The 15,125-nt window shown below is 36.0% G+C and overlaps 2 protein-coding genes across 4 annotated transcripts in view; one reads left to right on the forward strand and one right to left on the reverse strand.

Moving 5' to 3' along the window:
• Positions 1-6,919, forward strand: part of LOC107774733 (subtilisin-like protease SBT6.1) — a 29,405-nt gene extending 22,486 nt beyond the window's left edge. The window contains exons 5-12 of one of the 2 annotated variants that reach the window (XM_075230953.1): positions 582-670; positions 1,889-2,015; positions 2,991-3,175; positions 3,668-3,931; positions 4,012-5,080; positions 5,665-6,156; positions 6,419-6,479; positions 6,569-6,919. In XM_075230953.1, coding sequence (XP_075087054.1) covers positions 582-670; positions 1,889-2,015; positions 2,991-3,175; positions 3,668-3,931; positions 4,012-5,080; positions 5,665-6,156; positions 6,419-6,479; positions 6,569-6,651 — 2,370 coding nt within the window. In that variant the 3' untranslated portion in view covers positions 6,652-6,919. The remainder of the gene's footprint in view (positions 1-581; positions 671-1,888; positions 2,016-2,990; positions 3,176-3,667; positions 3,932-4,011; positions 5,081-5,664; positions 6,157-6,418; positions 6,480-6,568) is intronic. The other variant, XM_075230958.1, reaches the window with a different exon arrangement.
• Positions 6,920-7,727: 808 nt separating this feature from the next.
• Positions 7,728-13,753, reverse strand: LOC107774732 (nuclear transcription factor Y subunit B-8). Of its 2 annotated transcripts, XM_016594368.2 has the most exons (7): positions 13,588-13,753; positions 13,188-13,428; positions 12,313-12,442; positions 12,191-12,196; positions 12,019-12,096; positions 11,857-11,907; positions 7,728-8,013 (listed from the first exon to the last, which is right to left on the reverse strand). In XM_016594368.2, the coding sequence occupies exons 2-7, from the start codon at positions 13,424-13,426 to the stop codon at positions 7,975-7,977; spliced, it is 543 nt and encodes a 180-aa protein (XP_016449854.1). In that variant the 5' UTR covers positions 13,427-13,428; positions 13,588-13,753; the 3' UTR covers positions 7,728-7,974. The 2 variants fall into 2 exon arrangements, 1 of the variants encoding a protein (XP_016449854.1); XR_012699343.1 differs by lacking the exon at positions 7,728-8,013 and adding an exon at positions 9,041-9,179 and having other exon boundaries at positions 12,019-12,196.
• Between the last annotated feature and the right edge of the window lie 1,372 nt (positions 13,754-15,125).

The raw sequence follows: 15,125 nt of genomic DNA on the forward strand, positions 1-15,125 counted from the left end.
GTTTCTGAATTCTCTCTATATATATTGAGTAGTATCTATTTGTTTATTATGTCTGGATAACGTGTTCATGAGTACTGGATGATTTTTTTTCTTTCGTTTAGTCAGATTTCTGCGCCAAAATAGGAGAAACTAAAATATGTATATATTAATTGTCAAATTAACCCTACTACTATTAGATCTGAAAATTTGGAGTTTATAATATTTATTATAAATTTAGCAACAACGTGTCTGTGCATGCGTGAATCTTCTCTATATATGGTAAAAAACTTGTTTAGTCAAATTTCTTCTGTAGTAGGAGTAAGTAATTCTGCGCCAAAAGACGAGAAAGTAAAATTTGTATATTGTCAAGTTAACTCTAAGATCAGATCTGAAAGTTGGCGCCACGTTTATAAATTTAGCAACAACGTAACGTTTGTATATATATATGAACTAATTGTCTGTTTAGTCAAATTTCTTGTGTTTATAATAATACAAGCAATTATTCTGCCAAAAAAAATGGAGAGAAATAAAATTTGTATAAATGTATCTATAACTAAGTAATTTTATGCTTTTGCTAATTTCGGAATTTTTTTCTCCTTAAGGGTTCAATTGGAGAAACCAACAGTGGAAGTCCGGTACGAGAATGTAACAATCTCAAGAGGAGGTCATACAATTTTGCAAGATGCCAATGGTATTCTTAAACCTGGAAAGTAATAATAATTTTTTTTTGCCTTCTCCTTTTATGTATAGAATTTTCACTTGTATATACGTGTCGGTTTAATTTTGGAAGATGTTAGTGGTATTCAAAATGATGTCGCCTTTGTTCTTGTACAACGAAATCATTGTAGTCCACCTCCATTCTTCGGAAGCTTTTGATTTTATGAGTACAAATGGCGATTGGAGAAAGTCTATTTCTTCAATTGAGGACATTCAAGGTAGAGTAGACGACTTGCTTTTTAAATGGAAAAATCTATTTCCTCAATAATAATATATACTTCTCCGAAACTCTTTACCATAACTAATTTAAAAGGATTCAAGAAACTGTTTCTAAGCATGGATGAGCTGGCGGTTGGTGTGTTGAGGCAAGCAACTCTTTTTCCGAAACGGGTGCCTGTCTGAGCTATCTTAAAGTGAAGCTTTGTAGGTTGACTATTGGTAAAGTTTCTCCCTGAGCCAGAGACACAAGCTGCCACTCCTTCAGAAACTGAGAATATGCAAGGAAGGATAAAAAGCAGAATGAAGATTATAAAAGGACAGAAGTCTATAATCACTCAACCATGGGTTCTTTTAAAAATTTAGGGCTACAGAGGGTTCCTATAAAGTATCTTACCTACTTCAGTGAAGAAATCTAAGAAGTTGACAGCATCATACTATTGGAATATTTAAACTTCTGTACATATAAAAATATGCCGGTGCTAAAATCCTTTTCTCAAGATATCTTCCAAACTGATGGGAGTCATTGCTTCGTTCTTGTTCTTCCAGTGTGAAAGCAGTTGGCTCCACTGGACTGAGTAAAAGTTGGTTCAGGTTCAACTATCGGGGTTTGATTAATCTTGTGATAAAGTCTCTTCAAAACCGAACCTATACATAAAGAAATTCTGAGAATGAATCATTGGACCTTACAGCCAATTTTTATGATCCATTAGTTAGAGTTGCATGCTGAATGGAAGCTTATAATTTAGAGGTAGCACATAATTAGAGAAACTAAATGAAGCAATTAGCCAAGTCCAAACATATGCAAAATGAGAAAGACTTCATTTTCACTTTCTTGACTAGATACTTCTTAAATCTGTCGAAAAGATAGATTTTATTATGTTATCACTTATCAATTAGGAAAAAGAAAAAGATAGATCTTCTAGTTCTAATATTTGAAAGTTCACTTGCAAGGTTATGATAATTGTGTCTTCAGCTCATTGCAGGTATCTTACACATCATGGTTTCTTGATGCATTCAATTACGCAATTGCAACCAACATGGATGTGCTGAATTTGAGTATCGGTGGACCTGATTATTTAGATCTCCCTTTTGTGGAAAAGGTGGGGTCACTGATCGTTTGGCTTGTTTTAGCAATTAGCACCCTCTCTGTCATAATACATACTGCACATTACATTTCGGAGCACCTCAAAATGTTTGACACGCTTTTACCATAATATTTGTGCACTTTCACTTAGATCAAGACTTCAAAATCAGTTATAGGACATACTTCAGAGTCATCTTTTGATGACGAATAACTCAAAATCATCTAACCATTCAAATTTAAATTTTGCTGCAATGTTCCCTATCATATGTTTTTAACAAGACAACAACAATAACATTTCTTCTATTACCAATATGATAACTGATATACATGTAAAATTAAACTTTAATTTTGCCCCCACTTAAACTACCTCTTATGAAATGCAAATGGAGCTAGTACTTGTAAATGTGTATGATGCTCGGGGTGTGTATCCTCTCCTTAGGCAATCAATGCATTTTTCTTCTGTTGCATTAATCAATATAATATTCTGCTTTAAGATTTTATGTCATTCGTAGTCTCATTATTAAGAAGTTTGGTTTCAACTGTCAGCATGTGAATGATATGTGTCCATTGTTGCTTGACATAGTGCATGTAAGACTGAAGTGAATAGCCATTACTGTAAAGGATAATCGGGATCCAAAAATAACTTGTGTGTAAATTCTGGTCTTGTTTAGTTACCTTCAATGCAGGTGCAAATTGCATATGTGATATGCTCCTTTATGTATTTACATATTTGGCCCTTCACTAGCTAGAGTAGCACTCTTCCTGAGTTGATTCTGTGCACATGTCTATTAGTTCAGCAAACTGCATCTGTTCACGGAGGTCTCAAGCATGACGGTTGCATTTTTACTTTAGCATGCAATTTAGTTGTAGAGATTTTGAGTTGTTAAGCTTGTCATATTGTCGAATTTACCAATATTCTCAGCAGGATACTGATTAAGGATTAGCGGTGGAAGCTTTAGTTTTATATTAATGACATTTGAAATATCTCTAGGTTTGGGAGCTTACAGCAAACAATATTATCATGGTTTCAGCTATTGGGAATGATGGACCACTGTATGGTACTCTAAACAATCCAGCAGATCAAAGTGATGTTATTGGTGTTGGTGGCATTGATTACAGTGATCACATAGCTTCTTTTTCCTCTCGTGGCATGAGTACCTGGGAGATTCCTCATGGGTATCAGTTCCTCCTTTGTTTTTCTGTACTTTTATTTTCTCTGGAGTACAGGTTTCCTTATTATTAGCCTCCCTGCACCTCTTGGAATTATTTTCACCATTCTATGCGTGAGCACGAATATATTTAGAAGTCTGATTGGATGTGCAAGTGTCATTTATAGGGAAAAGGAAATAAAAGAAATACATATGCCTTGAAGATCAGCTCTTCTAAAGCATATATGTAGTCTATGAGCTTTGTGTCCATGGTTTTGATGTTTTTAGTCAAGTTCAGAAACGGAAAACTGTTTGATGATAAATGCTGTGGTATAAAACAATTAGCGCAGAATGCCAATTTTATGCAATTCTTTCCTCTGCTAAGGGGAAAAAATGAAGAGAAAGATGATATGTAAATATGAAAGAAAAAAACTAGTCCTTTTTTTTTTGGGTTATAGTGATAATTTATGCTTTTCCAGCCTTCTCATAGACTTGTAACCATGTAAGTTTTCTTTAACAGTTATGGTCGTGTAAAGCCTGACATTGTTGCGTATGGACGTGAGATAATGGGATCCAAAATTAGTACAGGTTGTAAAAGTTTATCCGGCACAAGCGTGGCGAGTCCTGTGGTTGCTGGTATAGTATGCCTTCTTGTTAGCATAATACCTGAAAACAAGCGAAAGGACATTCTAAATCCAGCTAGTGTCAAACAAGCACTGGTTGAGGGGGCTGCAAAGCTTCCTGGTCCCAACATATACGAGCAGGGTGCAGGCAGGGTTAATTTGTGAGTTCCTTATATCCTTATAGTTTGAACATTAAATCAACATGCATCATGTTCTACTCAATATTTAACTTGAATGACAGGTTGGAGTCCTTTGAAATTTTGAAGAGCTATGAACCTCGAGCAAGTATTTTTCCAGGTGTTCTTGATTTCACCGACTGCCCATACTCTTGGCCTTTTTGCCGTCAACCGCTTTATGCTGGTGCCATGCCAGTCATATTTAATGCCACTATTTTAAATGGAATGGGTGTAATTGGTTATGTCGAAAGCCCACCTACATGGCACCCCTTTGATGAGGAAGGCAACCTTCTTAGCATCCATTTTACCTATTCAGATGTCATTTGGCCCTGGACTGGTTATCTTGCACTGCACATGCAAATCAAAGAAGAAGGAGCTCAGTTTTCAGGGGTAATTGAAGGTAATGTGACTGTCAAGATCCACAGCCCACCTGCTCTAGGTGAAAAGAGTCGTCGAAGTAGTACCTGTGTCCTTCAATTGAAATTAAAAGTGGTTCCTACTCCACCAAGATCTGTGCGGATATTGTGGGATCAATTTCACAGTATCAAATATCCTCCTGGTTATATTCCAAGGGACTCCTTAGATGTTCGGAATGACATTCTTGACTGGCATGGGGATCATCTGCACACAAATTTTCACATAATGTTTGACACACTAAGAGATGCTGGATACTATATTGAGACTCTTGGCTCTCCTCTTACATGCTTTGATGCTCGCCAGTATGGTACACTTCTTCTGGTGGATCTTGAGGATGAATACTTCCCTGAAGAGATCAAGAAACTGAGAGATGATGTCATTAATTCAGGTCTCTGTGTAGTTGTATTTGCTGACTGGTACAATGTAGAGACAATGGTAAAAATGAGGTTCTTTGATGACAATACACGTAGCTGGTGGACTCCAGTCACTGGAGGTGCCAATATTCCCGCCTTAAATGATCTTTTGGCATCCTTTGGGATTGCATTTGGGAATAAAATTCTGAATGGCGATTTTGTTCTCAACGGTGAACAGAGTCGGTATGCATCTGGGACTGATATTCTAAAGTTCCCAAGAGGTGGATACTTGCACAGCTTCCCCTTCATGGATAGCTCAGAGAGTGGGGCCACACAGAATCTCCTTTTATCTGGCATGACCAAGGTTAGTTGGAAGGCTATCATAATATAGTTTTGTTTCCACCTACTGAACTTCTTTAAGTTCATAAAAACAAGATCTTTACTAAAAGCAGAAAGTCGACTTTTGAGCTTTTCTCTTTTCGCTTATTCCTGAATGCTGAGTATCTCTGATGCCTAGAACTTAAAGAATAGGAGAGATATGGTAGTCTAATATAGCACAAAGTGTAATCTCTTTAATGAAACATGAGGAAGAGTATACTCTATACTGCAATATCAAAGCTCTTCTAATCGTCTACTTATTATGATAATGAACATTTCACTTAAAAACTAAAGAGAGATACGTGGAAAATACAAATGAGTGTAGATATACTGCTACTTTAGGGGATTGTGGGAGAGGAGACTGGTGATCCTATGGTAAAGGAATGTTTTTTACTTGTCAATATATTTGTAGAATAAATTTTTGGTATCACTTTAAGTTTCCCAAGTTACTACTGGAAGAAATGTTCATTTCACTCCAATAAGAACTCTTAGGCTAATGACAGTTTCTTCAATATTTTAGGTGGTGTTTGAGCTGCTGGTCTAACTTGCAATTTATTTTGATGAATGCAGACAGATACACCTATTCTTGGTCTTTTGGAGGTTGGTGGGAGTCGAATTGCAGTATACGGCGACTCTAATTGCTTGGACAGCAGCCATATGGTTACCAATTGTTATGGGCTTCTGAAGAAAATGCTAGATTTTACAAGCAGGAATATAAAAGATCCTGTGCTTTTCTCAGATTCACTTAGACAGGAGAAATCATTATATGCTGATAAGAACCAGCTACCAACCCGTAGAACAGATGTGAATTTCTCTACTTATTCTAGAGTTGTTGGAAAGGAGTTGATCTGCGGGCGTGATTCTAGATTTGAAGTATGGGAAACTAAGGGTTACAATTTACAGGTCAGAGGAAGGAACCGTAGACTACCTGGCTATCCTGTTATTGACTTGGGTAGAGGTTTAAATTCTACAGTTGACACACCTGTTTCAGTATTAACTAACACAACACAGAACATGGACGACTCTCCTGGAAAGTACTGGGGCTTCTTTTACAGAGATGATGTAAGAAACTCTTGCTAGTCATTTGTTTATGAAACTTCATTTAATAACACGAGTTTAACTTCTGTACACTGCATTGAAAAAGACTAAAATATTACTACCTGCGAACACCATCAGGTCACCTAGATGATAGACTACAGGTAACCATCCATAAAGTGAGATTTGTAACCTGAAAGATAAGACAGGTTACGTGCTACAATGTAAAATTTTTTAGAACTGTCAGTGTATACATCCTAACAACACATCTTATTTTACTTGACTGCAGATTGACATGCCCGTGCTTGTAGCTACTCACTGGTTAGTTCCAGCAATTGTTGCCATCACAGGTGAGTGTGAACATTTATGCATCCTATTGATGGAAGAATTCAGAAGTTTTTTCTCATCATTCTTACAAACTTATCACCATTACTGTCAGGTCTATTGATACTATTCTGGCGCATGCAAAAGCATCGGAGGAGGAGGAGAGGTTCCGGTTCTGGTCGGTTTACTAATTTATAGTCCTAATCATGAATTGGTGTGTTCTTTAAGTTTATTATACTCGTGTAGGTTATTTTGTGTAATATCGTACAGAAATGCCTAAATCATCGAAAAGGTGAGTTTTGTATTAGTAGTGTAGCTCTTTAAGATGTTTTTTCTTCATTAGATTGATTTGTAGACAGTAAATCACAAAAACTCTCTTAGAGAAAAGATGCAACGAACTGTAGTTAGTTCTCTTGGTGGGAGTTTTGGCTTACTAGTTTGCCTGATAATTTTTCATCTATCTAAATACAGAGAGCATAATCATGTGATTACAGCAGTAGATTATCAGAAAGAAAAATTTCCCGAACTCAATGTTACTCCTGTCCTCCCTCAAGGGCGAGGATTGACGTACAAAGTTGAAAATTCAAATATTAGTTTTTCTTTTAATATTTTGTTGAATTTAAAATTGATAAGAGTGGTTGTTCTGATGGTAAGCCACTTCCACTTCCAACCAAGAGGTTGTGAGTTCGAGTCACCCCAAGAGCAAGGTGGAGAGTTTTTGGAGGGAAGGATGCCGAGGGTCTATTGGAAACAGCCTCTCTATCCCAGGGTAGGGGTAAGGTCTGCATACACACTACCCTCCCCAGATTATACTGGGTTATTGTAAAACTTTATAGTTTAAAGTATCCAGAGACCAGAAACTGTACTAGAAAATCGCAGTTAAAGAAATGATTCACTTCTCTTCAGTGGCAGAGCCAGAATTTTTATTAAGGGAATGTCAAAATATATAAAAGTAAACATACCCAAAAATTTTTACCTACCTACACTGTATTTTTCCCGCGAATGAAGAATCAACAAAACATTGCAAAGCCAACCTCTCTTACTGGAAAAAAGAAGTCTATAAAATGTTTTGAGACTAGTAATAATATAGTGGACCACTGCATTTCTTCCATGACCAAAGGGACAAAACATGTTAAGTGATATCATAACATGCATGTGTGTATGCGCGGACGAGTATCATAATCCTATCTCTCGCATAAGGTTAAAATACCAATAGAGTAAATTTAAAAAAAAAAAAAAAGGCATATTTGTTTTCTTCAGAAAGAAAAGAAAGAGAATAAGAAAGGGCAAATTTTAATTTCATCCAAAGAGAAACAATATCCTAAAATACTAGGTAATGGTTCTTGTTATTACTACAAACAATCAGGTCTTTACTTGAACATCTCCTAAATTTACAAACTTAAATAGCATATGGCCCTGACTTGAGAGCCCTAAAATAAATCAACCATGATACAGAGCTTACTGCAGAGGATCTATATATAGAACATGTTTTAAGTCCAAAAGCAGAGTGAAGAACTGATTCTACTCTGTTCCTTGCATCGGGACCATCATGTGCTGTCCCTGCAAAAAGCAATTTCAAGAGAGACAATAAGCATCAGGTTGACATACAATATTTTGGGTGGAATCTCGACAATCAATGTGTCAACTAACAGTCTAACATTGCCAAGCGGTAAAAGTAGGAGCACTCCATGCCAAGTGGTAAAAGTGGCCAACATTACAAAACCAGCAGGCGAATTAACAAGCAACTGTCCCTCCCAGTGCAGATAACCATTATATATGGATTGATCAAGTAGTTCAGGTAAGAAACAAATTACTCAACACCCAGAAACCTTTACTGCTTTTCATATTTTTGACTGATAAGTTTTGCAGATAACCATTATATTTGGATTGATTCTTTTGCTGTCATCACAACTAAATATGAGAACCATTATATTGCACCATTGCGAAATAATTCCTTCAAGAAACCTACCACTTGCCAATCTATATATTTTAAGTCTGATAAACACCAACATAATTTATTGGTTTAAAATAAAAGAATAGCAATCTGATGAGCCTTCCATAGCAACATAACAACTATGCCTCAATCCCAAACAAGTTGAGGTCGGCTATCTGAATCCTCACTTCCAATTTAAGCTCAATTCATGTTATCATCATAACAAATAAAATAAAGATGAAACATAAGTTTTATGAATGTGTGTGTATATAAAAAAGTTCTATAACAAATCCAAAAACCTATTCCCAACTAGTAGATATCATCTTTATGGATCTGTTTCTTCCTTTGATTTTGAGAATGGTAACAATATTATATATGTGCAGCACAAAGACTGACTGTGCTAAAGCCATCTGTAAAATTCCAAGGAAACTAGCAACATGCCTATCTTCTGCCACCTACTACAGGGATTCTATGATACCTAGCAATGAATCAACATCATGTGCTTACTCTTCCTTACACCAAAAGTGAGACCCAAAAAAAAAGGACAGTTCATCGTGATCTTCTGTAAGGAATTGTTGTTTTCTTCAAATCACCTACTGTTTTTCTTTCCAAATGGTCCACCATATGCATCCTGGAAGTCCAATCTTTAGCTAAGTCTGTGTTGTTTCCAAGGATTTATAGGTCATTCCAGACAACTTCCTTCCATGTGATTTTAGGTCTACCCCGTCCCTTTTTAACACCATCACTCACCATTTCACAGTTATTGCACTTATTAACCGGTACATCTGTAGGCCTACAGAGGACAATGACCAAACCATCTCAAAACGATACATTGTATCTATTTACATATAGAAAAATACTCAAAAAGCAAATGATTTGAGGGTCAAGCTAGTTAGTTTATGTACTTTGATCAACGTTGACGAGCTTAGTGCACATCCGACATAATGTTCAATTAGGACCATACTTGCTTCCAATGGTATCACCCACCTTCATACCTTTGGAAGGATTGATTTCATACTTAAAGTCTCAAATATTACCACCGATTAATTGTCAAGAAATATATGAGCAATGTATTCCATCTATCAATTATCAGATAATCAACAATACAAGTGTAGCAAAGCAACATCTTCAAATCATCACATATATCTAGGATAACTATTCAATAAGCGTTGTACTTTCCCACTTATGCCCACAATGCACTTGACACTCATATGACAGTTACACATGTCCAACCCTCCAGCTATTCAGCAAATTCTGACATTAAAAAAACTACATAACAGTCCCAAACAAGTAGGAGCGGGCTTTATGAGTCCTCAAAGAACATTATTCTCCATCTAAAATCACCTCAGACCAACATTACTGTGAGGATTCATCGTGATTTAGCTAGTTTACACTGGTTACCAGCCTACCACAACCCTCATCCTTTATCCATCAGAGCAACATGATCACCATTAAAGCCGGAAGAAATAATGAGCGCAACTCTGAACTATTTACTTGCAATGGTTTTAATAAGACAAATACAGATACCTAAGTTTCATTCTCAACAAAAAAGGGCAAGTGCAAAAAGGCTATATCATATCACCCTTGTTTTACATCATCTAAGGATTTGCCTTCTCTTTTTTGTTGGAGAAGATAAGGTAATTTTCATTAGTTGAGTACCATGAGATACTATAAATCATCTATGGATTTGCCTCCTATTTTTCTCCTTTTACTCTTTACTCTTCAAGAAGAATATTTTCAATTCAGCCCCTTAATGAATAAATTATGATAATACCTTTTGCAGTTCGGCCAAATTCCGGCATCTTCTAAAGTAATCCCTCCATTTCAATTTAAATGATGTAGTTTGACTTAGCACGGAGTCCACTGTTGTCAAAAGCGAAAAGCTCTAAAAAGCCCTAAGGTTTTCGTTAACAACTAATACACTTATTTGCCGATAATATTTGTCGTTTTAGTACCGATCAATTCAAGATAGAATTCATGTGCAATGAGGCGCACACCTTAGTGCCTTGCCGACACTGAAGCACAGCTTAAGCAAGGCGAAGCGCCATCCCTGAGCTTTTCTGAGCTTCAGGGCTTAAGCGGGCCTTAAATGAGCTTTTGACAACATTGACGGAGTTTAAGAAAAATAGAATACTTTTGAAACTTGTTTTCTTAAATACATAAGGGGTAAAAGCTTTGTGGGGCCATGACGTTTGCATGGTTATAAAAGCTTCTCATTAAGGGTAAAATGGGTAAAATGAAGAGTTTAAAGTTGAATTATTTTCAATTGTAGAAACATATCATTCTTTTTGGAACAGACTAATAAGAAAAGTGTGTCATCTAATTTGAAACAGAGGGAGTAGTAAATTACATCAAGGCCCCAAGTCTTGAAAGAATATATACACACCTCCCCAGCAGAATCTTTCAAAGGCCTTACATAACTTTACCAATCATTGGATGATTATAATAAAGGCACAAAATACTTGGATTTAAAGTAGGAAATCACACTCTCCGCTTTATTTATTTCTTTAGGTTGAACTTATCAAATTACCAATAGCATTTCTCACTAATGGTCATCCACAAAAGTTTCTAAAGGGTCTATTTTCTTAAGATTAGAAAGAACTTGATAAATTGCAAAATCTTCAAAATACTCTTCTCATGTTCAACTTTTATATGATATTTTATAATGGTGGTGTTTGGAACAACTTGCATACATGTTACCTCCCAACTAGCACACATACAAGAAACACCATCAACCAAGCCTTAGGCAGGGAGGAAAGATAACCCGGTATTTTTGTCTCGCCGGTAGTTTGGTCTCTGAGGGCCTTTCTCACTTCATTGACCGCTATGTCAAATCCTTGGGTGCACTTTTACATGTTTTCTCCTAATGTGGCTATAGTCCATCCCAGTTCCACAAGTTGTGGTACTGTAACTCTATCCAAACACACTGATGTACCGAAAATTCTAGTTCTTTCTCCTCTAACGACATTTGCAACCAAACCTTAACAACCCCTCCCCCCATGATTCTCTCAATTTACAAAATATAACGTAAGTCACATCTCAGAATAGTAATAAAAACAATCTTATACATTCAAATAGATCATCAAAGAGCAACATTTTTTTTTTTTAAATCAGCAATAAGGAGATATTATAAAAGCAAGAAAATCACTAAGCTAGCAAAATGATCAAAGAGCAACAATTGATGAATAAAAGATCTAGCTACAAGTTGAATAATATCTGTGTCGATCCCATGAGAAGAAATGGTTTGTTCTGTCAAGCAAAACCTCTGACTAATTCCTGAAAGCTATAGTTGCATATTCATGAGGCTAATAACCAACTTGATGCATCAAAGCAACCCCTTTTGTGGTTAAGACTGAAACATCTTTCCCCCATATAACAGGTGAAGATTGAAACTTTGAGGCATTGTAGCGTGTTTTGGAAGATGACATACAACAGTTAAATTCCATGTATACACACAGAGAAAAAGGTACCTGAGAGTTTCCATAATTCATTCCTTGCGAGAATGAACCTTGATGTGCAAGCTGTAACAAGATGCACAAGCAAATTAATGGAATTTTACTCAACAATTTCCTTTTGTAATTTGAGACACCAATCAGATAAAAAAACAAAAAGCTAAGAACACAAAAGAGTACCTGTGAACTAGGACTAGGTTGCATCCCATCTCTTTTAGCAGACCCATCAGCAGTCTTGGCAGATCCCTTTGTGTCACCCTACCAAATGAATCAGTTGCTCCCAAAGCAAAACACAAAAAAAAGGAAGAAAATGGAAATGACTATAAAGCCGCTGTATTAGACATCCACTTACCTCCATCTGCAACAACCCATTCATCGAGCAGGTACACCACAAAAAGACAAATCCATCAATTTATACTCTGTTTGGAAAGGGTCACAGGGGAAAGCTGACATAAAGAATGTAGTAATCATTACCTCTCTGTACCGAGCAAGGTACACCTTGAGTGGCTCAATATAATCTTCAAAACCTAGAGTTGCCATTGCCCATAGCAAATCGTCACCATTAATAGTCTTTCTTTTCTCTCTCTGGCACTTGTCACTTGCCCTAGACAATTCCAACAGGAAAATAACAATGTTGTTAAGGAAATCAACTATTTTACAATAAAAATGCATCCTATTAACCAGAAATATTTTCTCCAAAAAATACAAAACAGAAAAGAAATAGTTAATATCCATGACATATAGCATATAGCATATCCAGACACAACACATAACATACACTAAAGGAAGATGGAAAATTTGTGTATAACGCAGTAATACTAACTCACAAAGTTAAAAATAAGATGCATTTTTTAATAAAGTAGGTAATAGTTCAAACTGAGATGTTTTTTTTTATGATGGTGGTGGAAGAGCCAGCTTGTGCACCTCGACTAAATCCACCGGATAACTGCTACCCCAGCAGCAGATGTACTAGGCCCACCAAGGCTTAGGTAGGTAGAAAGAAATCACCTAATATTTTTTGTCTCCGCTGAGACTTGAACCTAAGACATCATATTTCTCCACTCACTTCATTAACCACTCGGCCATACCCTTCAAAATGAGAGGTTTTCTTAAAAAGGAGAACAAGACCAATTTCTACCATTTAAAGTCAATCTCTAGAAGCCACGAAAGAAAATTGATCATAATCAATTAAATGAATCGCACCGTTTACAGTCTAAGCAAAGTAAAAGACTACAGTTTAACACAGCAAGTAGCATATATGAATATATCAATAAAACAACATCTCAATTCAAATCAGTTACGATCATATCAATTCGTAATTAGGGAATTAAGGAAATTGAAAAACATACTCGCTGGTAATGAAGCTAATGAACTCGGAAACACATTCCTGAACAGTCTCCTTAGCATCTTTAGCAATTTTTCCATTAGCAGGAAGCGCCTTTTTCATGATTCGACTAATATTAGCGATAGGAAGAAACCTGTCCTGTTCACGTACATTAGACCTAGGGCTTTGGTCTCCACCGCTCTCGTGACTTCCTCCTCCGTTTGGACTCGCTGGTGACCTTGACGATCCTTGACCATCCGCCATACCTTTAAAAACAAAACAAAATTAAAATAAAAAATAAAAACACAGTAAGTCAGCTGAAGATGAAGAACAGGAAAAAGAAAGAGAAGAAAAAACCCTAATTCTGCCATTGAAATGTAGAGAGAGAAAAAGAGAGGGGGAATTTTTGAAAATAAAATTAAAACCTGGGGATTTGTAATTTGGGCGCGAGGAGAGGGGAATGAAAGATTGAAGGAGAAAAGGGAAGATCGGACGCTGGAGAAAGTGGGAAAAAGGGAGACGACTGAGATGAAGGCAGAGTTTTGGAGTTTGCCCTATCAACACCGTTGGTTTGGTTCTAACTTCTAACTCTTTCCCTTTTGGTTTTTTTGCTTATTAATAAAAGGGAAAGTAGACACGTCTTCGACTCTTCCACGTACATTCTGTGTTCTGGTTGGTCGGTCCCATTCGGGTCACATGGTTGGAAAAAGAATTAGGATCTTTACACAATAGTCAATCGATTCATATATACCACTTATTTTTAGTTAAGCGGTTGGATGAGGCGGTTTAAACGTGTCGATGCGAATTTAAATTAAATACTATTAGATACTGAGTGAAATTTAAAAAAAATACTTAACATATATAGTATTTGTATATTCACCATCGTACTTAGTGTTTGCACTAAACAAATATTAGAACTTTTATCATATAATCGTAGTTGATAGTTATACATTTTTGCCTTATTTTATCACCTAACCATAGGGGTGTTCGTCGATCGGTACGGTTCGGTAATTCGATATTTCAGTTCAGTATTTTCGATATTCGATTTGTTAAAGTGATATACCAATACCGTACCTAATTCAATTCGGTATGGTTCTGCTTTTCTCCTTTCGGTTTCGGTTTATTCGGTACAGTAACTTCGGTTTGTTCGACTTGAATATTAACGTTGACAAAATCTTTGTCCAAAATTAGCAAGTATTAATCCATAGCGAGAAAAAAGGTACATAAAGGAATAAATTTAATCATTGAAAATGTCTTATTACTTGCTTAGAGATAATTGTTGAACTTAGAGAATACAACAAGGACTAATCTAATAAATGCAACATCAATACACTAGTAAGAAACACCCTAAAATCATAAAAACATTATGTTAACCTGCTTGGCAACCTGAATAATAAGAGTCAGAATCTGCAGACTAACTTGTTCCTTTATTTTTCTGAAGAAGTTTATGGTTTTTAGTGTCAACCTCATCATGAATGCCAAAGAAAAATATTATGTAACTTAATACGTTATACTCAATAATACTCACTCTGTTTTAATCTACGTGAACTTATTTCCTTTTTGGCATGTGCCAAAAAGAATGACTTATTTCCTTATTTTGAAACAATTTACCTTTATGCAATGATTTATAGTCGCACAGCATATATGTGCCTCATTTTACACCACAAGTTCAAAAGTTTTATCTCTTTTCTTAAACTTTGTGTCCAATCAAATGGGTTCACGTAAATTGAAACGGAGGGAGTATGTGTTTATGTAACTTAGTATATATTTTGGTACGGTATCGGTATTTCGACATTATTTTTAAAATACCAAATACCATTTTTTAAAAAAATTTAAACCAAATATCGAATACCAAATACTAAAATTTTCGATTTCGGCGCGATAATTCGGTATTTACCAAATTATGCAGAGGCTTACCTAAGCATGGTATTTCCAGTCTCATTGAGGTTGCATGGTTGAAAAA

The sequence above is a fragment of the Nicotiana tabacum genome, chromosome 2 (genome assembly GCF_000715075.1).
Source record: "Nicotiana tabacum cultivar K326 chromosome 2, ASM71507v2, whole genome shotgun sequence".
Classification (NCBI taxonomy): domain Eukaryota; kingdom Viridiplantae; phylum Streptophyta; class Magnoliopsida; order Solanales; family Solanaceae; genus Nicotiana; species Nicotiana tabacum.